Genomic DNA, 25,387 nt, shown 5'->3' with positions numbered 1-25,387 from the left:
CAATTTGGGTAATGATCCAGGTGCTTTAGCTACTTGTGGCTAAAACCCTTATGTTTATTGGTTAAAATTAGCCACAATTTTTGTTCATAAAGCTGACTAAAATCTCATTATTTTATAAAATGTCCTTATTAGGGCATCCAACATAGATGTCTTATCTTAAATTTAGTAATATTTTCCATCTTGATTCTAGGCCATGGACATTCATTAATATATACACTTTTTAAAATCAAGACATACAAAACTTTTTCAATATAATAATAAACATATTATAAGATGTGTGACTTCTTAGAAAGTTTAAACATACATTGAATTTTAAAAACATGGAGACATTTTAAATTTTAAGCAAAAATATGCATCTCTTCATAAAGATCAGGTGTGAAATGTCCTTCCTAGATCATGTTTGAAATCTTATTTTTTAGCCGTTTACACTGTTGGGGACCCTTGTGCAACATTCAGGAATTAGAGTCTTGCAGGAGAAAGTGGCTTCTGAGATTTAGAAATTATAAATTTCAAGAGAATCTTATACATTTTCATTTCATTAAGCTTTTGTCGCCTTTAAAGCTTATAGCCCTGTCCAATTATCTGTTTGTTATTTGCTTCCTGAATGCTGAAATAATAAACTTTTGGTTGCACACCACATCCTGCTCCTGGACCATGCCTTCTTATTTATAATAAATATATCCCTTCAACCTATAAGCCATGTAAGCCCCTCTTTCTTAAATTGCTTTTGTCAAGCAATTTGTCATAGAAATTATAAAAGTAGCTAATATTCCTATGATGCTTACCCTCAGTAGATAATATTCCACTATTGAGGTCACATATTTATTTATATTATTTGATGAAAATTGCCTTGTTGAAACTTTTGTCGTGTGTGTGTGTGTGTATGTGTGTGTGTGATATTTATAACTAAACACGCAATTAATCTGTCCAAAATTGCTCAAACTATATGTAATAAGTTTTTCCCTTAGATTAATTACTCATCCATGCCAAATAAATATCTCTTTGAGAGTTCCCACTTCAATATAGTCCTATTTTTTAGCTAAATATATTTGACATTAATGTGAAACCACAGCTTCACACACCTCTGAGAAAGCCAAGCTCTTGCAAAGTCTTCCTGCTCTCATTTGTTGCCCATAAAAGGTTGTAAATACATAATATATTTCAATGTTTGTAGATTAATGAATAAATTCATTAGTGTCACATGATTCTCAAGAGTGCTGAGCTTTGTTGTAATTGGGTTTACTTTATTAGATATCCACAGAGTAATGTTGCATTTCATTTAAATGATTTTTTGTAAATATTTATTATAAATCAACCAAGATATTGCTATCCTTTTTCAGGTATTTTAATGACTTCAAAGATTTGGACAGTGAGAAGTACTATTGCATTCCCAACTGCTTCCTTGCTTTGCGTTTTATTGGATATAATAATGATTATCTTTAACTTATAAAAATACAAAGCTATATGATTAATATTTCTAGCTAGAGTATTAAGATATATTTAAAATAAAGTTTAGACTTGAAACATAAATTTTAATAAAAATAGGTCATTGCAGATGAGTTTTATTTCTTCTGAGGAAAACTTTGAGAGAGGGATACTGATGTGAAGAAAGGGACTGATATAATTTGATAACTGGAAACAAATTAAGTTTGATTAGAAATAATGAAGCCAGATTACTTATTTTTGAATGCCTTCATAAGTCTTTTTTTCTCTCAAATAAATTCAGTAAAAACATACTAATTAACAACTTAATGTGTAGATTATTTTTCAAATTTTAAAACATTGAATTGAATTAATGTTAATTTTACATCTTTCCAGTTTCTCTAAAGGATAAAATGTTGTAATGCAACCATGGTAGAGGCCATTTTTCTTAAAAGAGGTTCTGTAGTCCCATTCTGACAAGAAAGGTTCCATTTCTAACCCAAAGCCACAAAATATTGTAAATACAACACAGAAGAAAAATATATGAAAAATTATCTCTAAAGAATTTTTTTATTTATTCTTTCCTCATATATTACATTCTTATCCCTGTTACTCCTTCCTCTTCTCTCAATCCCTTCCCACACATCCCTCCACCCAGATACACTACACCCCATTTCCCTTGAGATAAGTGCAGGCCTCCTAGGGACATCATCCAAACATGGAATATCAAGTTGGAAAAAGAATGGATGAGGTAACCCAGTAGGAGGGGAAAAGGTCCCAAAAGCAGGCAAAAGAGATATTTCTTAAAAGAAATTTCCAAGCATACAATCAATGTTTCTTGAAGCCATTGAGAAAGGAATACAGACATATCTATTTTCACTGTAGCTATGGTGGGAATTTCTTTTTATTTCATTAATTTATTTATTCAGTTTACATCCAAATATCAGCCCTGCCTCTCCTCCCAGTCCCTGTCAGAGAGATTCTCTTCCCATTCCCCTTCTCCCCTTCTCTGAGAAGGAAGAGTCTGTCCCCAGGTATCATCTCACCCTAACACATCAAGTCACTTTAGGACTAGACACATCCTTTCCCACTGAGTCAAAACAAGACAGCCCAGTTAGGAAAATGGAATCCATAAGCAGGCAACAGATTCAGAGACAGCTCCTTCTCCAGTTGTTGGAGGACCTGTATGAAGACCAAGCTGCACATCTGTAACATATGTGTGTGTGTGGGTGGGGGGGGTGTCTAGGTGCAGAACTTGCATTCTCACTGGTTGGTGATTCAGTGTCTGGGAGTTCCCAAAGGTCCAGGTTAGTTGACTTTGTTGGTCTTCCTGTAGTGTCCCGATCCTCTTTCAGTCCCTCAATTCCTCCCACAACTCTTCCACAAGACTCCTTAAGCTCTGTCCAATGTTTGGCTGTGAGTCTTTACATCTATTTCCCTTGGTTTGCTGTGTGGAGTCTCTCAGAGCACAGTTATGCTAGCATGTGCTCAACTATGTTCATAGCACCTTTATTCATAATAGCAGAAACTAGAAACAATCCAGATGTCCCTTAACTGAAGAATGGATACAGAAAATGTGGTTCATTTACACAATGGAATAGTACTCAACTATTAAAAACAAGTACATCTTGAATTTTTCAGGCAAATGGATGGAAGTGGAAAACAATCCTGAGTGAGGTAACCCAGAACCAAAAGGACATTCATGGTATGTATTCACTTGTAAGTAGATATTAGCCATAAAATACAGGATTACCACACTACAATCCACAGACCAAAGAAGTCAAATAACAAGGAGGGCCCAGGAGAAGATGCTTGATTCTTCCACAGAATGGAGGGAGAGATCTAGGTGAGAGAGATGATGGACGGGGAATGGGATGAGGTGGGGGAAGAGATTAGATGTAGTAAGAGCAGACAAGATAGAATGAAAATCAGTGGTACGGGGTGCATCTCTAGAGAACTGAGACAGAAAGTCTATGAAGAGTACTGTAGCTGAGACTCTTAGCAGTGGTGAATACAGAGCCTCAAGTGGCCAACTCCTGTAGTCAGGCAGGACTCCCAATGAAGGAATAAGAACAGCAACCCACCCACAAAAACCTCCAACTCAAAATGTGTCCTATCTGCAAGATGTGCAGGGATAAACATGGAACAGAGATGGGGAAATTAGCCATCCAACTAGTCTAAATTTAGACCCATCCCTTGGGCAAGAACCAATCCCTGACACTGTTAGTATTACTCTGTCATTCTTGCAGACAAGAATTTCTAGTAATAATAACATGGTACTACTGGGGTTGAAGAGGTAGCTTAGTTGGCAAGTTGACAATGTAAGGACTTGATTATCCATCACAAAGAACATCGAGTCAGAGACTGAAGCATGGTTGTAGTTGCAGTGCTCCAATGACAAAATGGGAAATGGAAACAGAATTCCTGAAAACTCACAAGCCAGATCCTCTAGGAGCAAGAAGACTATAGCAGGAATGCATTCACACTGATACACAGATAATATAAGTAACTTAATATAAATACAAGTAATATAAATGTGAATAATATATACATATATAAGCAGCATATGTCACACTGTCACACACATTACATATTTACATATGTATGTATATATGAATATTGTACTAATCAGATCAGACATTTGCCAGACTCAAACTGTATACATGTCAATGCATTTATATTTAGTGAGTATAGTCCTTCTGCAGCAATGGAGTGGCTTCTTATACTTGCTATGTAATTCTTTTATTAGTGAGTTAATTATAATAAATAATTTTTTAAAAAACAAATATCTATAAACATCACTAATAGTGTTTTTGTAGCATGCCATTGATTATAACTGTTTTTATGATTTTGGACAATATAATGAGCCCTTTTAGATAGCTAACACTATCGTTGCTGTTTTGTGGGTTACAATAGTAACAAATCTATTACTGGAATTTGTCTAATCTGTAAGGATCCATATTTTTCATTTGGATTTCACGTTTACAGCTAGGTTCTTTTAAGAAAGCATTCAGTTACAAATTAGCAAATGACCATGAGGTTCTGTAATTTAAAATCCATGAAAATGTAGTATTGGTTATATTTTTTTTTACCATAAACAGGTTCATTTTAGTTGAAAAACTAAAAAGAAAACCTAAAACTGAAGACCAATTGTATTAATTTTCTCCTTTGAATGATATTCACTCCTGTACTATCTTCAACAAAAAGAAAGCAGAGACAGGCATTATGCTCATCCTCTGGAATCAGCATTTGAAGTGAATTTTTGAGCTCCCATTGTCATACAGGTTGGCTTTGCTTTTAGCAGAGGCTGAATTTTTTATTTTGCATTTTTCAATTCTAAAGTATTAATATTTTTCTTTATCTACCCTGTCAAGTAATTAGAAGTATTATCATTGATTAAATGTACTGACCAGCATAAGTATTAAAATCTTCAATTAATATTACTAAAAATATTTGAAAAAAAGAATAGGCAAGGGAAGAAATGAGAAAAGGAAGGAACAAGAAAAGAAGGGAGGAGGAAAATAGAAGAAGAGGAGGGAGAGGAGGAAGAAGAGGAGAAGGAGTAATTTGCTGAAGAGAAAAAAAAAGGAGGAGGAGGTTAAAAGAGGAGAAAAGAGAAACAGAAGGGTAGGAGTTACGGAGATCCAGAAACCAATCCCTGTAGTTTTGTGGATCTCAGTCTTTGGTTTTTTTTAGGTTCTTTCTTACTTATGTGGCATAGTGTTTTTTGTGAAGAACTATATTTTGCATTATGTTTTGTATGTTTCTGATGATAAACTGCAATACAACACTTTATACCATGTCTGCCTAGGCTCCAGGTTCCTTATTCAAAAGTAACCTCTATAACTCTTAAAAATATTAATAACCTAGAATTTAGTAAGCTAATTATGATTCCTCAGAGATCTGACATTTAGAAGCTTTTAGTAAAAGACATACTGAACTTTCAGAACATTCGAATTCTAAATAATATTGCTTTTATAAGATAGGAAATAAGATTTAGCTCTGGAAAACACTTGCATTCAATTCTCAATCATTAATTCTGTTCATGCTAATTACCCAAGAAACACACAGGTGATCCTTAGATATAGGAAGTATGTGAATGGTCAGTACTGTAGCAGTGTGCACATTTGCACAAAACTAGAGACATTAATTGTTAGTGTTAACAGAACAATGCAGTTGTAGTCTTTCTGAACATAGTCATGTGGACCTGGAGAATTTGGGAATGGCATTCCGGAGTCTTTGGTGGTGATAGAGGATAGTTATGCCTGAGAGATTTCTGAGATCTCATCTCTGGCAGAAATCCTTTATGTCTAAGGCAAAATCAAACCAAATAATTAAATAGTCTGAAATAATCTATAAATAGAGAAGATACTACCCATGCAACAGTTAGGAGTGAATTCTAAGTTGCTCACCCCCAGATAAACAATAATAATTCCATCAGCAGCTACAGGCAAACAAAAATGATAAAATACACGTTCAACTAACACTTTTTATGTTCTAATGGCCTATTAAACTCACAGTAGTTTGCAAATCTGAATCATTACTATCATCACCTTAAAGTTTGTCTGAACTTTTAACACATTCCAATCCCTAGATGATAAAATAGAAATGCTTCAGGGTGATTCCAGCAGTCTTAGGTATGTCTATATCTCAGCAAATGGTAGAACACCGGGCCCTTCAGGAAAGCCCTTAAGGCTGTAGGAAAGAACACTGAAAACGTGAGAAGATATATAGTTTCTCAACTATGCAAAATATAAGGATGCAATATGAACTGTATAAGGAACTTCATAGATCTAAAAGAACAGAAGCAGCTATACCATGACCCATCTTGTAAGAAAGATAAAGAGAGGCAGATACAAACTCAGGCAGATTCCTGAGTTCAGGTCACCCTGGGACAGATTGAATTTAGGTTGAAGTATGGTTGGAATGATAATTCCAGGGAGAGGTCCCACCCAGCTATTCTCTGTTGAAGGGTTAAGGTCATGGAATGCTGATTCCTGTGGTGGTCTAGAAGGAACATGGAATAAATGACTGAATTGATATCTAAGTACTAAACTGAACTTTTGGTCTACATGAGACAAGCCATCTGTATCACTTCTTTATTTAGAAATACTTTTTCTAGTGAAAGCTGAACTGTCTGGAGATCTCTGGGAATTGAACACAGTTCTTCAAGAATGTTTTATAACAGAGTTTCTGATTTTGGTCAGAAATTCCATGGAGAGCGAACACAGCTCTTTTAGAATTTTTCATAGCTTTTTAAGAATATTTTCTAACAGGATTTCTGACCTAAATCAGAAATTCCAAGAATTACTAGGAGAGCTAATACAACTCGTTTAAAATGTTTTCTGGCAACTATTCAGAGAAGACTGAGTGAAGAGTGAACACGTCTTTTGTTAGAATATTTTCTGGCTTTCTGATTTTTATCAGGAAACCCAAGAATTACTTTTAGAATTTTTCTAACAGAATTTCTGACTTGGTTAGAAGATCTAAGAATTTCTTTTTATTGCAGCATTTCTGACTTTGGTCAGAAAACACATGGACTATCCAGAAAGATTATATATATATATATATATATATATATATATATATATATATATATATATATATATATATTAGCAGAGAGAGCTGTCTCAACCAGAGAGAGCTGTCTCATATCTAGCTGTCTCAACTAGAGAAATTTTTAGTATAGTCCTCAAAAGAAAAAAAGAAAAAGAAGCAGTCTCTCTGAACACACAAAGAACAATCTAAAAATCTCTCTCAAGTACACTACAGAGCCTAAAGCTATCTACAGAGAGCTGTTTAGGGAGCCATCTCCAGGAAAACATAGGCCGACAGCTCGGACTCACAATTTGACTTTGAGTCATTTGCTTCATAGCTCTCAACCACTTCTTGTCTAAGGAACCCAGACCTAGCTGAGGCTGGTCCTTTGCACTGATGGGTAAGAAATATGGAACATTCTCAAGTCATAAAGGATAAATACTCACCATGTGTAACAAAATGAATCTATAGCTCATTATATTAAATGAAATAAGCCAGACAAGTAAAAACAAATACCATTCTTTCCCTCTCATGCATGTATGTAAGTAATAAACAAATGACCTGAAAGTAATTAGTAATTGCTGGATGTTGTAATTGCTATACAGGGATAGAAAAAAAGGACTGGTTAGGGCTTTTCACCACACACTGCTTGGATATATAAATATCACATTGAATTTGAATTAACAGACAATTAATCTGTTCCTAAACATTTTTAAATGTTTAACTAGACATAGGCACTATGAATCATACAGTGAAAATCTTTAAACCAAATCTCAATTATTATTATTTGTTTAGATAATTATCAGAAAGCTGTATCACAAGTACGGGTGCTGTATTGCAGTATATAAGCTAACTTGACCATGATTCTGTTTTACCAGGAAAACTTATTGATATGTTTTTCCCCAGAGCATCACTGACTTTTGTTTAGAACAAATTAGCATCTTTATGTCATTAAACAGGAATAAGAACCAGTGAAAACAACAACAACAAAAAAGAGTGAAGCATAAGCAGTATTTCGCAATTAATCAAGGGAAGTACTTTTCAATCTTGTTTTTATAAAAAAGCAAAACTGTGACAATTACAAGTGCTAGCTATTTATCCACATGCCATATATTCTTACATAATGTGTCTGGTACTACTATAAGGAGAATTCATCCATCCATCAAACCACTGTGCAGCTGGCATAAACTACGCACTCTAATGGGTACTGGGGACATACTTTAGAATCCTACAAAGGTCAGGAAATGTATGTAAGTGTAAAAACATAGCAAACAACATATAGAGCATGATATATGTACTTTTCTAAAAAATACCAATTCAAAAATTAGTTTTCTTGTTGACAGTTTGCTATATCACTAGAAAAATATAATAAACTACTTACAAGAATATTGCATTTTACATGCAATATGAGCTACATTTAAAATACTCATAGATCTAGTTTACAAGAATAGAAATAAAGTACTTTTTATCTGAAACATTTATTCTATTGTATCATATTTTCATGTCAGTAATATTAATTCATGTTAATACATGTATATTTTAGGTGGATAGCTCAGCAGGTGATAGTTTCTTTGGCAGGGAGGGGATACAAAAGTTTTAATACGGCTTTGATAGTCTAATTGTGTCTAGTGAGATTAGAATCTGAAGTGAGTTAGGTAAATATGCTTTATTAAACTCTGTTCTGAAGACTTTCATTATTACTCACAACTGTGCTTGTAGTTTGCTGGATAATGTTGAAGATCTCCACTACATTTACTCATGCAATTGCAAATAGCTCTGTTTTAGGAGGCTCTTACATAGATTTCAAACGGCTGGTGTCAAAAGTCTATGGTGCCATCCTCTGAAAAGTCTGAGGAGTCAAATATTATACTTTGGAGCAGAATGTTACAAGGAAAACTAAGAAGAATATCTGAACCTGATCTACCGGGGCAAGCTTATAACCTCAGCAACTGTAAAGGCTGAGGGAGGAGGATTGAAATTCTAAGCTCAGACTTTACAGTTTAGTGAGATCCTAATTTAAAAATTAAATACAACTTGGGATACAACTCAGTGATTGATGGTTTGCCTATCGTGAATGATGTCCGTATTAAATCCCCAGCGCTAGATGGGAGAGAGAGAGAGAGAACAGTCCCCATTTTAAGCATTCTTAAAGGAGCATTCACAAAGTCACTGTTGTTTAAGACTAAAGGGGAAACAATTTACTTATAAATTGAAGGATATTAATTCAGTGGAAAGCGGCTGGATACAAAAATTAATTCAAGAAATCAATAGCCTTCTTTCATACAAAATGGCCTTCACAGTAGCTATAAATAATATAAAATACCTTGGTGTAACACTAATCAAGCAAATGAAAGACCTCCAAGCCTTTGAAAAAAGAAGTTGAAGAAAATCAAAGGATCTCCCATGCTCATGGATTGGTAGGATTAACATACAAAAAAAAATGGCAATCTTATAAACAGCAATCTACAGATTCAACAGATTTCCCAACAAAATTCCATACAATTCTTTACAGACCTGAAAAAAAACAATACCCAACTTCACATTGAAAACCAACAGCTGAAACAATTCTGTATAATAAAAGATCTTCTGGAGGCATCCTCATTCTTGATTTCGAGCTGTATTACCAAGCAATAGTAATAAAGGGTGCATTGAAATACATGGCATTGGCATAAAAGCAAACCAGCTTGATCAACAGAATCAAACTGAAGACCAAGGAATAAAACCACACAATTATGGACACTTGATATTTACAAAGAAACCAAAATTTTAAAATGGAAAAAAAGAAAGCATCTTCAACAGATGTGCTGGTCTAACTGGATTTCTGTGTGTAGAAGAACACAAATATACACCTATCTATCACCCTGCACAAAACTTAAGTCCAAGTGGATCAACGACCTCAACATAAAACCAGATAAACTAAATCTGAAAGAAGAAATGTGTGGAATAGTCTGAAACACATTGGCAAAGAAGACAATTTCCTAGTTAAATAGGATCTCATGAAACTGAAAAGCATTTGTAATGCAAAGGACACTTTTTTTCAATAGGACAAAGCCACAGCCTACAGAATGGGAAAACATCTTCACCAACCCTACATCTAAGAGAAACCTGATATCTAAAGCATATAAAAAAACTCAAGAAATGAGACAACAAACCAAACAACCCAATTTATTCCTCTATGGAAATCTCTAATGGCTATGAAATGCTTAAAAAAATATTCATTGTTTTTAGTCAGGGAAATTTAAATCAAAATGACTAAGATTCCATCTTACACCTGTCAGAATGACTAAGATAAAAACCTCAAGTGACAGCACATGCTGGCAAGAATGTGGAGCAAAAGAAACACTCCTCCTTTGCCGGTGTGAGTGCAAACTTGTACAAACATTGGAAATCAATGTGGTGGTTTCTCAGAAAACTGGGAAACATTCCACCTCAAGAACCAGCTATACCACTACTAAGCTAAGCATATACCCAAAGATGTCCTACTATACCACTAGGACACTTGCTCAACTATGTTCATAGCAGCTTTATTTCTAATAGAAACTGAAAACAACCTAGATTTCTCTCAACAGAAGGATAAATAAATAAAGTGTGATGCATTTAAGAGTGGAATATCAGTCAGCTATTAAAAACAATAACACCATGAAAAGATCATCCTGAGCGAAGTAACCCAGACCCAGAATAACAAGCATGGTATGTAATCACTTACAAGTGCATATTAGTCATAATGTAATAGGATAACTATGCTACCATTTACAGACCCAAAGAAGCTAAGCAACAAGGAGGGCCCAAGAGAGGAAACTTGAATCGCTTTGAGAAAGAGAAATGCATTATGGGTAGACAGAGGAGGCAAACAAGGTTAGGGCAGAGGGTTGGGGTAAGAAGGGTTCTAATCTGGAAAGAATGGAGGGAGAACTAGGAAAGAGAATTGAAATCGGAGAGGATGCATCTCTGGGACAAACTAGAAATTTAGGTCAATGGAAACTCCCAGGGATCTATAAGAGTGACTCTAGATAAGGCTATTAGTAACAGCGAATATAAAACCTGGAATGACTGCCTCCAGTGACCAGGCAAAACTTCCACTGGATGGATGAAGACACCAACCCACCCTCAAAACCTTCGAAACACAGTTTGTCCTGCCTACAATATCTACAGGGATAATATTGTAGCAGAAATTGAAGGAATAGCCAAACGATGACTGACCAAACCTAAAACCTGTAACATGAAAAAGATCTCACACTGGTAGCAGAACTTTAATCCAGCAACACAGCTGCTCTGATCACATCCAAAGACCTTCTAGGTCTGTTTGATTCAGCTGGAATGCAGGCTTGCCGTTAGTACACACTTTTAATCCATCTGACTAGAATCATTAGTACACACCTATAATTAGATAAAGTGTCTAATTAGAGAAATTTGACAGAATGAGCCAGAAATAGTATACACCCAATTCTGAGGAAAAAAAGGCTGTTCAAGATCAATTCATGGAGAGTCAGTTCTGTTCAGTTAGTTGAGTTCAGACTATTTGTTAGTGAGCTGGGAGTCGTATTAATTGGAGTGAATGCGGTGAATGCAGTGCAATGAGTTGAGGTCATAGTGAGTTCATGCAGTTCCATGCAGGTCAGCAGAGGCAGTTGAAGCCAGAGAATAAGAAGCAAGACAATTAGAATAAATTGCCAGAGTTAGTTTGAGGTCAAGCAGGGCAATTCAGTGAGAAGCTGAGAGAAACCAGCTTGCATCTGTCAGCTAGGAGAGGGTTTGAGTGAGAACAGCTGAGTTCAGAAAGAACTAGACAGGGTAAGCTGGTTCAACAGTAAGCTTCCACAATGACAATTACATCTGTGGTGAATAAAAGTATTTCTACACAGTCCTGACAGTATTAATGATATTCTGCTTCAGTTGCAGACAGGAGTCTAGCATAACTGTCATGTAAGGCTTTACCCAGCAGTTGATGAAAGCAGATGCAGAGACCCAGAGCCAAACATTAGGCAGTACTTTAGGAATCTTACGGATAATGGGGGGAAAGGATTGAAGGATCCAGAGGAGTCAAGGACATCATAAGAAAACCTACAGAATCAAATAACCTGGGTGGGACCATAGGGGCTCACAGAGACTGAACTGTCAACCAGAGAGCATTCATGCTATAGACCTAATATATATGCATAGGTATATATATATACATATATATATACATATATATATACACATAGCTATAGCTTGGTATTTTGGTGAGTCCACTAGCAACAGGTGCAGAAGCTGTCTCTGACTCAGCTGCCTGCCTTTGGATCAATTTCCCGTAACTAAACTGCGTTATCTACCAACAATCAAAGGAGTTGCACCTAGTCCTACTGCAAATTGGTAAACCAAGGCATGTAGGTACCTATGAAAAGCTTCCTATTCTCTTCAGAGAAAGGGAAGATAGGACAGAGAAAGGAGAGGTGAAATAGAAGGACTTGTAGGAAAGAACAGAGAGAAAGCTGTAATCAAGATAAAATGTAAATAAATTAATTACTTAATAAAAATTTCATGGAAGTCTTTAATTGGAGTTATCAATGAAATCAAACTGTCACAGCCCTAAAAAGGCAAGTACCATCTATTCAGATTCATATGCACACATGTGCTTAATTTTGCAAAAGTAGTGAGGCAAAAGGCTTCTCAAGTTTTCTCAGAGCAGAAAGAGTACTGGCTGGATTGACTCATTTAAGAAGAGTGACATTTCTCTTCTGACTCATAGCATCTTCTTTTCTTCTGTAGCTCTGAAGGACTAGTTTGTCTTGCCCTTCAGGAATACTGTCTTTATCCTCTGTTCACTTGCTCTGTATAAATCCCATTGCCTATAAATTCTAGGTATAGTTTCTTATATATTGTAAGTCACTGGAAATATTAATTCTTGTGTTTTATAGGCAGTATAAATTACAGGAAATACAAGTACAATCACTTAATATTAATCTGAATCCCTGGTCTCCTGTGCTTCTTCTGAAAGCATGGATAACATTTTCTAGAGGGAACATATTGTGATTGTTGCCAAAGAATTAGGTGATACGGAACTGTCATTTTTTTAGTGGAAAGCAACTTGATAATTTGAAGACAAGGTGCTTTAAAAAAAATAGGAGTTTAATTTTTTATAATTGATAGATCCTCTGAAAGCATTTGGAAATTTCTATATATTCAAAAAAGGGAATAGTCAACTGAACAATAGGGAGAGTTATAAGATAACCAGAATAAATGCAGGGGTCTGGAGAGTGATTGGTCTGGAACTACAGGGAATTATCCTAACTTAGTGAGAGACAGAAATTAAGATGCATACAGAGAGGTTATGGGTAGAAAGATGACAGATGGATAGATGAGTGTACATGTCAGTAGGTAGGTAGAATAAGGCATGAACTAACATTTTCATTTTATGTAAAAGCTCCGAAGTTTTCTAAAGAGCCATGTAAAATAACAGCAGACACTACATCAAGACTTTCCATGCAATCCCATACTACTGTATCTTATTTGTGTCAAGAAGATTTTCTTTGTGAACAACTATACCACTCCACTATTAGAAGAAAAAAAATAAGGAATCATGACAAATATGCTCGCTACACATATTCTTGTTTGTAATCAAAGTTCATTCTGAGATCATCAGAAAAAAATGTACAGTACAAAAATGAATATTCAAACCTACAGCCGCTAAATCCTGTTTGTAAAATACCATATTTTATCCATTCAATAGAAATTGAAAATTGAAGAAAATACTTTACTCTAAATAATATATCACAATAGACAACTTATATATCATAGAACATTAAATGACCATATGCAAAACTTATCCATAAAAATATATATCTTTTCATCCTGTAATAACCCCTTATTGACTTAGATTTCTTCTAAGAATAATAATATTTAAAATTTTGCTACTTATGGTTAACAGTTCCATGAAAACATAAGCAAGTGGTTCATATAGAATTCCAAATATGAAGAACTACACCTTGTTTTTTTAACTTAAAATGAGCTTAGAGATGATTTATATCATTAGCAACACAGCATGTCATTCATTTTAACAGGTGTATAACAATGTCTTTATGAATATGTTATCATGTGTTTTATTAGATTACTTATTTAGTATTATGGTATCAATTTATATTAAAACAGTAACTGAATTTTTTTAATGTGAAGGTAATAATTAGTTTTCCTAGGAGCTTAATATTGAATTACCCTCTTCTTCATGGTGTGCAGACTTTACATTTCAGAAACTTGAAGTGAGCTCCTACGTTCTAATTTATCATATCCTTGACTAAAACTCAACAATTCTTATGTTTGAATTTCATTTTTAAACAAGCATCAGTATTCTCTCTGTTAAAATTAGAAGATAAAAATTCTCCACCAGGCTTCCCACATCACAGAACAAAAGGTAGTGTTACCCTCCATCAATGTACTTTAGAAACATTCTTCGTAATCTTCTGTCACACTGAGTTATGGTTATTTGAACATTAGTGTATGCTTCATCCTCTTTGCCAGACTGAAAAATCCATAGAAGATTTTGATATACAGAACTATCCAAAGTACTTGCAAATATTTGCTTTAACAAATGCATGTTACATGAGTGTATCAGGAGCATTAGAGCATTGGACCCTTTTAAATTATAATGGTATATAAAACTCTAAGTTAGTAGCTAAATGTTATAATCCTGGCTCTAAAATTACTATTAGGTATTTATATATAAATTAGTTATTTGAACACATTAAATATTTTACTTCTTAAAATTGGAACAAAATATCTAGACAGACAATATCACTATATTGTTGTGAGAATCAAATGTAACTGAAATTTTTTACATGAAAAACATCAGGATTGTAGGAGAGATAAGGAAACGTAAGGTGTGTAGGGTTTGACTTGATAGACTATTACTTAGAGACAATTTGCAATGGATAGGACTCTGAAAGTAAAAGGAACATAATGTTCTCTCAGAAAATGAAAAATAAAAATCAAAGATGTTACAGTTCAAACATTCAAGTACTCAGACACATCAATATATCTAAAGGTAAACTATCAATTTATAGATGAAAACTTCCAGAGATAGAGAGATATCAATTATCTCTCTGAAGCCTAGTTTACTGCTTTTATTTGTACTGCTCTGTATATAATGCATGAAGGGCTATACAGTGAAATGCATGTTATCATGTTACTTGATTACTAGAATCTGCCATATCTTAATTGAATAAACACTCTCAACTTGAAGAAAATTCCTACAACTCAGTTCAATATCTTGTATTGCATGAAAGTGCCCAACTGATATGTTATTAAAGATTCTAAGTCTTCTCTCTTCTAAGTGTTTCCATAAGATTTAAAAAGTATTTTCTGTCTTATTAAGTAATCTATCATGCTTAATATGTGGACTTAATTTCCTTAGGAAAACTGTTACTGCAATATTTAGATCACACAACTCCTATAGGTCAATACAAATGTACTGCGATAGCCTTAGACAAACCAAAAATTAGAAAAGTCACATAGTCGAAAGCATTGGGGTGTGCTGTTTGTAACAGAAAATAATTATTATTTATAAAGTATGGTTTAGATATTTCCCTTTATTACTATATTTTCTATGTAACAAAGCCATACATTTCAAAATATTATGTATTTTATAAAAATTATGTGTCCCAAATATGCTCTACATAAGCATAAAATTAAATCACTTTTATTTTTGCATGTTTGATTATTTATTCTATATAACAAATATTTTTAAGTCTACATTGTTTGATAATTCTCCATAACAACATACTATGCTACATTCCTTACTGTGCATATTTATCTATCAAAAACAAAAGAAGATCAATGATAGAATATTAAAAATGTGAGCTACTCACTGAAGAGCCAAAAAACTGAAAACATATTTATAAAAAAGTATCAAAAACATGATCATAAGAATTTGAAATTTCACAATACATGTTGAAAATGTATCTTGCTATTTAACAAATTAATAGACACATAAATTATTATATTAGCTCAAATATCATTAGCTGTGATATTAATTTCCGGTGAAATTAAAGCATATCAAAAATACCTAAAATGGTGAAGAACATTTTAACCATGCAAAAGCTTAACATTTAGCTGAGAAGTTGGAAAAGTATCATAAAACATTTAATATATACAGAGGGAATCACATACCTTCTGTGTGCACAGCTGAGACATAAGTCCAGTTGTATCTCTTCACTATGTCTACCATGGCTCGGGCTTGCTGGGCATCTGAAGGTACAACCCTCATGAAGTACTTGAATAGAGTCTTGTCACTCAGATCCATGCTGGTTGCAGAGTAAGCAATCTGAGGTATGTTGAAAAGCTGGAGCAAGTTCTGGACTTGAATGGCCACAGAACTCGAGCCAGGCCCAATAACTCCCACTATGGGTTTCTTGGAGCGGAAGGAAGAAGAGCCATCTACACAGCGTACCAAGCCTTCTTCCTCTTCTGAAGAGATGAGGGAATCCCTTATAAACTCAATGCTTTGCTCTAGGGCCACAGCAGAATGCCAGCAGGAATCTCTTATCTCACAGCCAAGTGTGATGTTGGGCAATAGCGTAGGATCTGAATTGATCCTTTCCAAGGTATGAAGCATGGCTTCCACTCTCTGAATGCCATACTGCTCACGGACTGCCCCACATTTCCTCTCATGAACTTTGTCCACAGTTGGTTGGTGGTGGACTGAGAAGAGAGCTCCAATAATGATGTCACCTGGCATATGAGCCACCACCCTCCTCTCACTGGACTGTGCACTCCCTCGTACATCTTCTTTCAGAAGTAGGACTGACAGGATCAACAGAAGGACCATTTTAGGAAAGGAATTCAAGCTAATAAAGACATCATGATGGAGGGAACTCAGATTTCCAATAGGTACAGTCAAATGATGCCTTGCGTTGAGTGGTGCATTGAGGAATTTGACAGCAATTTAGATATTATCCTCTAAAAAATAACAAAGTCCCCAGCAAATGTTGAGTTAGATGCATCCATGTGATCACAAGATTCATAACCTGAAAATGAAATGAGGAGCATGAGTTTGAACAGTGTACATACTAGTTCAGGGAGATGCCTAACATTCATATTCATGGAGAAATAGTGTGACTGGTATTATAGACAAAAATAAAGAACTGAAAAGTTTGGGAAATTTTTGTGCTTTGTTTTGTCACCAGGTGAAAGTGTCTTAACCTTGACTGTTTTACATTAATTTGTTGTTGTTGTTGTTGTTCATCTGGAGTAGAGAAAAGCAAATGTGATATGCAGCAGACATACCTGTGAAAGAGAGCTTCTTAGGATCCAAACTACTTCATGAAATAAAAATCCTCCAAACACAGAACCCTAAACACTTCTGAAAATTAGTGAGTAACCTATGGGTGCTGGGATTGCTCCCAATTTCCATTTTTATTTTAACTTTAAACAGACTTCAATTTCTTTCCAAATTTTCATCACTGAGCATCTATTAATTATTCAGTTATAAAAGCAATCTTCGTTGAAGAGCCAGTTGTAGCTCAGTGGTACAGTAGTTGACTAGTTCATTACAAGATCCTGAATTAGATCTCCATAACAGCCCACAAAGAAAAACATAAAATTATGTACATTTCTTACGTTGAGGCAATGTAAAGCAGATTGTATGAGTTCCCTGGGATCTATAAGATTTGGGACATTTTATATGTGATACATATTTCAAAGATGTGTGAAAAGAATGTTTGAATATTATAAAGCAAAATGTTATAAGCAAGCAGGAGTGACAGGCATACAAGTTTGGCAGAAAATAATTTACAAATTCTAATATTAATAGTTATTAGTAAAGTGCTTAACAATGCAGAAAAACAATTTTCCCACTGAATGAATTTTGATGATATGTGCCATGCTGGCCTTATAATCATCAATATAAAATATCATGTTTTCAAATATCTTAAACTGAATAGGGATATATGAATTCCCAGCAGAATCTATTTTCTTATTTAAGCTCAAACAAAACTTTGTAGTTAGGCGAAGACAAATTATTCTCTGGCATTCTTCTCGGTACTCCAAAGACTTTTCTAAACAATTTTGGAATTTTTACAATAAAATTCATAGTAGTCAGCCCTCTATCACTATCTAGAAATAAAAATCCCACAGTGACATGGCTCAAAAGGCTGGGACTACCCTTCTGAGAAGAAACTTGGTGTAGCTATCACCATAGTTGTTTGTTACTGCTTAAATTCCTAGGACGAAGAAAATTTATCCCAAGCTTCCAATAGCAAATTCTGCATTAATGCTTTAAAAAAAAGACTAGCAAATTAATGGTTGTTTTCTTTCATTGGATTTACATTTGATGTCACCATCATGGCCAACCAAGAGTTTTAAATTGTTTGACAATGATTAGTACCCAAGAAATACATTGATAATATATATCTTTAGGAATTTCTGCCATTAATTTTCATCTTTAAGAAAAATGATGACTTTAGACTTCATCAGAATTTGAAAAACTGTAGTTTGGACACACAATGAACATAACTTGAATTACGTATCTCACCAGAGGTACTTTTATTACACTGTTTCCTTCAACTGTTCCCATAGCAACAGAGAAAGAACTCTTTGCATAGTACCAAACACTAAAATTAAAATTTCACCAATAGCTACATGTTCCAGAATAATGAGGTACTTGTATACACAAGGTTTTGTGTGTGAATCATGTATACCATATTTTATAATTTAGCATTCTAGACAAAATTGAAGGGAAAAAAAGGGTTAGTTCATTTTCTTATGGGGAAATTTCTGAACACTCTTAATATGTCTGTTGAATCTCCTAAGGTCAAAGACATGGAATCAGTGTTTATTCTTATGGTCATTAAAGAGTGATCATAAAAATGAGTAAGTAAACTCACTGACAAAATATGACTTGCTTTTATTCTAGAGTATAAGTCTAGAAATGACCTATCAAAAATATGAAACTGAACATTCAACTTAATTTTATAGGGTTGTCTTAGGAATGTCATATATAAGGAGATATGGTGTACATATTTAAGTACTCATATCTCCATTTTATACATGAAACTAATTGCTTGACCCTTTCAAACTAAATTTACCTACTATGTGGAAAATATGTGAAAAGGTCGCACAATGATGCACATTAATTTTATCATTTTCTTTTTTAAAGAAACCATTATAACCCAATAACTCTCTCTATAAATGTTATATATAACATTATAATGTATATATATATATATATATATATATATATATATATAACTATTTTATCTTGAGAATTGAATATTTAACACTAAAAATGGTATGTATATTCCAAATATTCATAGACTTTACAAGTCAATATATCCATGAACACTTAATGAATTCAAAAATTGTTAAAAAGTAAAAGATATTTAAGTGGAAAGTTGACTAGGACATAAAATTAGGGGTGAAGGATAGAGACATAGCATTGGCTTATAAAGCTAAAGAAGAGTCAGATTCTATTGGATCTCCTAATGTTTAATGTGAATGACTGAAAGTCATTCCCCAGATGTAAGCAGATGATAGACAAAATTTAACTTTGAATTCATTCATGCAGCAGAACATTCTAGATAACAAATTGAAGAAATCTGATTAGAAGACACATAGGAATCTAGACTAGAATGACAGTATCTCAGTCATGACTGGTAACAGTAAAAATAGAGAGAAGTGGACACAGTTAGACATAACTTGAAACACAGCTCCTCATGAGTGCTAATGAATAATATATGAGTAGAGATAGACGAATTTTGATCTGTTCCTGAAAGTCCAAAAAACTAACTTATTTTAATATTGTGAAAGGAGATGATACAGGCAGATATGAGAGCAAGTGAGCAGCAGAAGATAATAATAATTTTCTTCTAAATATTTTAAATTTTAGATGCTTTTAACGTGTCTAGGAACATATGCTAAACAGAAAAGTGATGTATGAGGCATGGCTTAGGAAATAAGTTTAGTTTGAGACATAAATAGAGAGCAACCAGTATATAAAATCTTAAGAATGCATGAAAACACCCAAAGAGCAATATAAACTTGTCAAAAATGGAGCCAAGAAATGAGCCTGTCAAGGATAGATTTCAGAAGAAAAAAAATCAACTTAGGAAAGGAAACAACATGCAGAGTGAGAGGCAAGGAAGAACAGGTGATAACAATGAAAAAAATGGTGGTCATATATTCAGAGACATATCCAAGGCTTCTATGATGAACAAAAAAGTATGCATCTGGCTCCATTGAAGATATATTTATAATGTGTGTTCTACGTCTTGATGATATTTGATTAAATAGTTGTGTTTTATGTGTTGTATGCATTGCAGATTATATCAACATTGCTTATAAAGATCTAAATGTTCAAACATTATTTTATTTCCTCTATCTCACAAATATATATTATATATGAGTTTTGATGTTAAATACTAGTCAACAAATTCTAATGTGCTAACGAATATTGTATATTTATGATGAGTCTAAAATGTGGTTTTCTGTCATCCTCATGACCTTATTGTTGCCTTAGTACCCATTACTATAAAAGATATATTAGCAATATATTAAAGTTCGGGAAAATGAGAGGGATCATAAAGACACAGCTTTTACTTTGTAGTGACATAGAAATTAATAAAATTTCTTTGCAGTTTAAGTAGTGAAGAGTCTTCTGGGCATAGGGGACAATGATGATTCAATAAAGAAAAGTCATAGATGTATATAGTGTGTATTGTGTCTCCTACTAGGAAGTACATACATTTACTTTTCATTTCAGGCTTAGATAAAAGCCACTTCTTTATGAGCATAATGACTTGAGTTTAATTCACAATGCTTATAAAAATCTGGGCATGGCCTCTCATATGCTTAAAACCTAAAGGGCATATATAGAAAGGTTGCTGGGACACCAGCCAAGCTCCAGTTCAGTGAAAAATTCTATCTCAAAGGAACTAGGTTAGAAATGATAGCACAAGACACCTGACAGCCTTCCCTCTGGTCATTTCCCTGCATACACAGATAATTCCCTCTCCATACACATTAACACATTGTAGTCTTGAAATTTAGCAGAAATGTGTTATCAGCTTACTAACCTCATGGAAAAATATCCTTCATACTGTCAAAATACTATTAAATTAATAGAGATTAAATATAAATACATGCCTAGAGAACACATCACATAGATCACTGTCACTCCTTTGTCCAGTAAATAGTTATTGAGTGGTTACTTTGGACCAAAGATTGTGCTAGACCTGGCGGGCTCCATTTTGGATAGAGAAAGCTCATGCTCTTTTGGAACCTACACAAAACTAACAGAGAAAGGAGTTGTTATATGATAAACAAGATAAGTAAGGGAAAGTCCCTATACTATAGGGTACTAAACCCAAAAGATACAATAAAATAAAATAAAATAAAATAAAATAAAAGCACTAAACAATGGAGCAAGATATGAAGTGATAAGCATGATAATTTAAAGATGTTACCAATGATATAAACTTTAAAGATATTAATTAAATATAGATGTAAAAAATTAAAGGTGCCACTCAGGATAACATCTAGGAAAAGTACATTTTAGATAAGGATTAAAGTTAATATCAAATTGATAAGATGGGACTTTGTCTGGTTACTTGGGCAATACTAAGGAACCAGTGTATCTACTGTAAACTGAGAGAGAAGCTGGGACTAGTTTGTGAGGTCCTATGATGGTGTTAAGCCTGTTTGGACTTCAGGAGAATTTGGCTGTACATTGGTTTGTACTGTTTTCCTTCAAGGCTTCTCAACAGATAAGGGTTAAACTCTGACTCTCATTTAAACTAGAGAAACAGCACAAAGGCAGATGTTGGCAAAGCAAGGAAGAATCTATGGAACTCAATCAGGTGCTAGTGGTTGGATAGTAGATGCAGCATCTATATCTATGATGGTCATGGCAATGGTACTGTGTATATTTTGAAGGTAAAATGAAAGGGTTTTGCTGTCAGGTGAGTTAAGATGAGAAGGTAAGGAGAATTTGGTGAGGGTGAGGGAGTTGGTCTTTCAACCTGGGCAGGTGAAGTCAAGTCTTCATTGTGTTTGAAGAGGGAGGAGGAGCAAATTTGGATAGAGACGTTTTGTATACTTAATAAAATTTATGAACATATGTGGAAAAACAGTTGAATATACTAGGTTGAGTTTCAAGAGAGATGTCTGAATTGTAAAAAAAATAATAAAATAAAATAAAGTAAAATAAAATAAAATAAAATAAAATAAAATAAAATAAAGTGGGAGGCATCAGCATCTAAACCAAGAATTTAGGTGAAATCACCTAGGAAGCAGAAAAACAAAAGGTAGTTACACAAGCTGAATTCCATAGGATTCTGAGGGTGAAAATATCCAGAAACGACAACAAACTAGAAAGGAGGCAGCATTTGGCTCAGAAACTTTCAGGCATATGATTTAATTGAGTTGTGTGGAGAGTGATATATATTATAGCCATAGTGTATTGAACAGAGATGAAAAGCCTATATGATTTAGTTTTGATTAAGTGTCATAAATGGGTGTAAACTGACATACATAGTTTTATTTCTTAAAAAAAAATATCTCTAACTTTATTGGTGTGATTCCAATATTTTTTGGGTTGAGGATTACAAATTCTTTCTACAATTCTCCTGGAGTCTCTCTGGCAACCTTAACTCCCAGCCATTCACCTCTGGCCGCCTGCTGGCACATTCCTCCTTGGAAGTCCCCTACTCAGCCTTACTTGGTTCCCATAGCTTTGTTCATACTGGCTGTGCCCTTTGATATGGTTTGTTACAATGACCTTTATTACAGAGTTGAGGTAATAGTCTTAAAATCCAGTAAAGGCTAGTATAAATCCTAGAACTGTCCTTGGCCAGTTGGTGTTGCTAAGACTTTCACTCTTACTAACAACAGCATAAATTGTTACCCGTATTCAAATGCTAAGACTGAATGAAATATTTTAAAATGTTTCCATTCCAAAATCTTCGATGCTGTACTGTGGTATGCTTCCTATGGCCTCTGAGCACATGTAGGAAACTTTATTCATACTTCACTTTCTCTTCCTAGCCATCTCTCATACTTTTCTTATGCTATTTATTTCTAAGCTAAAGTGGTAGCTGTTTACTTAATTTTCCAGATACAATGGATTTAAAACTCATTAAAGATTAAGTATGCGCTACCCTGAGCATAATTTGGTTTAATCCTTGCAGAGAATTAAATGTTTGATAAATTCTAAACGTGAAAAATTTTGAAATGAATTGCCTTTACATCTTCTTCTTTTTGGCTACCTGGTCAAGTTTTCCTCTGTTCCATTTCCTGAAAACTAAGTACACAACAGTCACCCCCAACCCTGTGCGGTTGGACCTAACAGGACTTTAAAGATGAGAACTGGACTAGAGAAATGATCAGAGAGTCTTGAATATTCCCCCCATGTTTTCAAAAAATTAAGTAAAAACAGGATCACAAAACGAGAGAGTGTCCAGCGTTTGATACTATATGACACTCATGGAGATTAAATGACATATACACACTGGGATATGGAAGGGATATGCCAATAAAGACAGAGGTGGAAACCAGTGTTTGATAACAGGTTGTTTCCCTTAATCACTGTTTTGTGCACCTTTTTGGGGAAAAAAGGTCTCCCATTGAACCTGGAAATGAATAGCTATTTCTACTAGATTGACTGGATTGTGAGTCTCTGATATCTGTTGGCCTCTGACCACCAGGGCAGGAAAGATGGAATGACATGTAGGAATCACTGTGCTAGGCTTTTGATGTTGGTTCTGGAGATTCAACTTCAGCACCTAATCAATTTTCTATATGCTTGAAATCCTCATAAAATATCAACAAATTATAAAACAATAACAGACTATCATTAATTCACATAAACAACCATCTCAAAAACAAATGGGTGTTTGTGTATGTGTATGTATGTGAGTGTGTGTATGTATTTGTGTGTGTGTGTGTGTGTGTGTGTGTGTGTTGTACTTCTTGATCTGTAGGGATGGCAAGTTGCTGAGTAAAAAGTAAGTTCTTGATATGGTTAATGGGGAAGTATTACCCTATATAATGATCGAAATGATAAAACAATGTAGGCCTCAATTCTAATAACATAAAGATTCTTTAATTCATTCAAATTTGTTCACTTTATATAACATGTTACTTTAACATGTTAATATCAAAAGCAATCAAGTGCTTTAATACCATCTACATTTCTGGATTCATTGCACATTATAGAAAGCATTAGTGACAGATTTAATGCAGAAATATGTATGTTGCCTTTAGTAACTATGCAGCCTCATTTCCTATATGAATATAGATAAAGAGAAACTGGTGGGTACCATTTGCTGTAAGTAACAAATGATGACGTGATCAGACTTGAAGCTTACATTGTCTTTTGTTTTCAACAATCTTCTCACTGCCCAACCATCTTTCTGGCACAGATGTCTCTTATATAATTTAATCCTCACAGAAGCAAATCACATAGCTCAGGACATCAACACTAACAAGATTTATTTTGCATAAGCCATAGTCTCATCACAAGCTGGGTGTCAATATTCCATGTGCTGTTTGCCTTTGGTAAATTTTATTTATAGAAATAACTGCATATATAGATAAGAAACACTCAGTAGGATAATGGTATTGAGACCCATGCAATGTAGAAAAGCTCTTCTGTCATCCATATCTGACTCTTACATCTGTGACTTTGTAAACAACAGAGAACAGCATCCTCTTTGTTTAGCTGAAGACAAAGAATAGGCCATATTTTAATCCTCCCAAAGCCATAAATGGCACCGCAAAAAGATGAAATCTGTAATTTTATGCATTAGCTAAAAAGTGCTAGCTGTACACTGGAGCTCACTAAAACACTGTAAATCATTTAAACAAGTGGTTTAGTAGTCCATGAAGACCTGAAACTGCCTATTCCAACAAAGCAAAAAAAAAATTCACCATTTCTAATTTGTCTCAATTTAATTATCAAGCAGAGATTTTAAAATTTAACCATTTTATAGCCCCCAGATGCTTTCTTCAAATTTATGACATACCTCTAGAGACTGTAAAGAATTATTATTCCTGTTAGAATATCAGTCATCAGATACTTGAAAACATATTTCTCATTTTTATAACTTGATCTATATTTACTTACTAATTGCTGAATTTAGTGTGTTATGAAAACATATAAACGCTATTTCATATAAGCCTTGCAAAAACCCTAAAAGGTATTATGATTACCACCTACATTAATACCCCTCACTATGGAAACTTACAGGCAATATTCTTTAGAATATTTCATACCTATCAAAAATAACTGTCAGAACACAATCCAACTGTCTCTGGCATCCACATTTCTTTTTTTTTTTTAATTTCTTTTTCTTTTTTGAACATGAAATGCTTTTTTTTATAGCATGTTTTACAAGGGGAGGGGGTAAGAGGGTCCAGGTGGTGGAAAAGTACAAAATCTTCTTGGCCTGTGCCTTGAAAC

The 25,387-nt window shown here is 34.2% G+C and overlaps 1 protein-coding gene across 1 annotated transcript in view; it reads right to left on the bottom strand.

The window, feature by feature from the left end:
* Nucleotides 1–25,387, bottom strand: part of Grm5 (glutamate metabotropic receptor 5) — a 492,924-nt gene that overhangs the window by 457,532 nt on the left and 10,005 nt on the right. The window contains exon 2 of the mRNA XM_028774696.1: nucleotides 16,102–16,958. Coding sequence (XP_028630529.1) covers nucleotides 16,102–16,759 — 658 coding nt within the window. The 5' untranslated portion in view covers nucleotides 16,760–16,958. The remainder of the gene's footprint in view (nucleotides 1–16,101; nucleotides 16,959–25,387) is intronic.

The sequence above is a fragment of the Grammomys surdaster genome, unplaced genomic scaffold (genome assembly GCF_004785775.1).
Source record: "Grammomys surdaster isolate TR1022 unplaced genomic scaffold, NIH_TR_1.0 242, whole genome shotgun sequence".
NCBI lineage: Eukaryota > Metazoa > Chordata > Mammalia > Rodentia > Muridae > Grammomys > Grammomys surdaster.
Note: the sequence above shows the minus strand (reverse complement) of the source record. Positions and strands in the feature narration are given on the sequence as shown.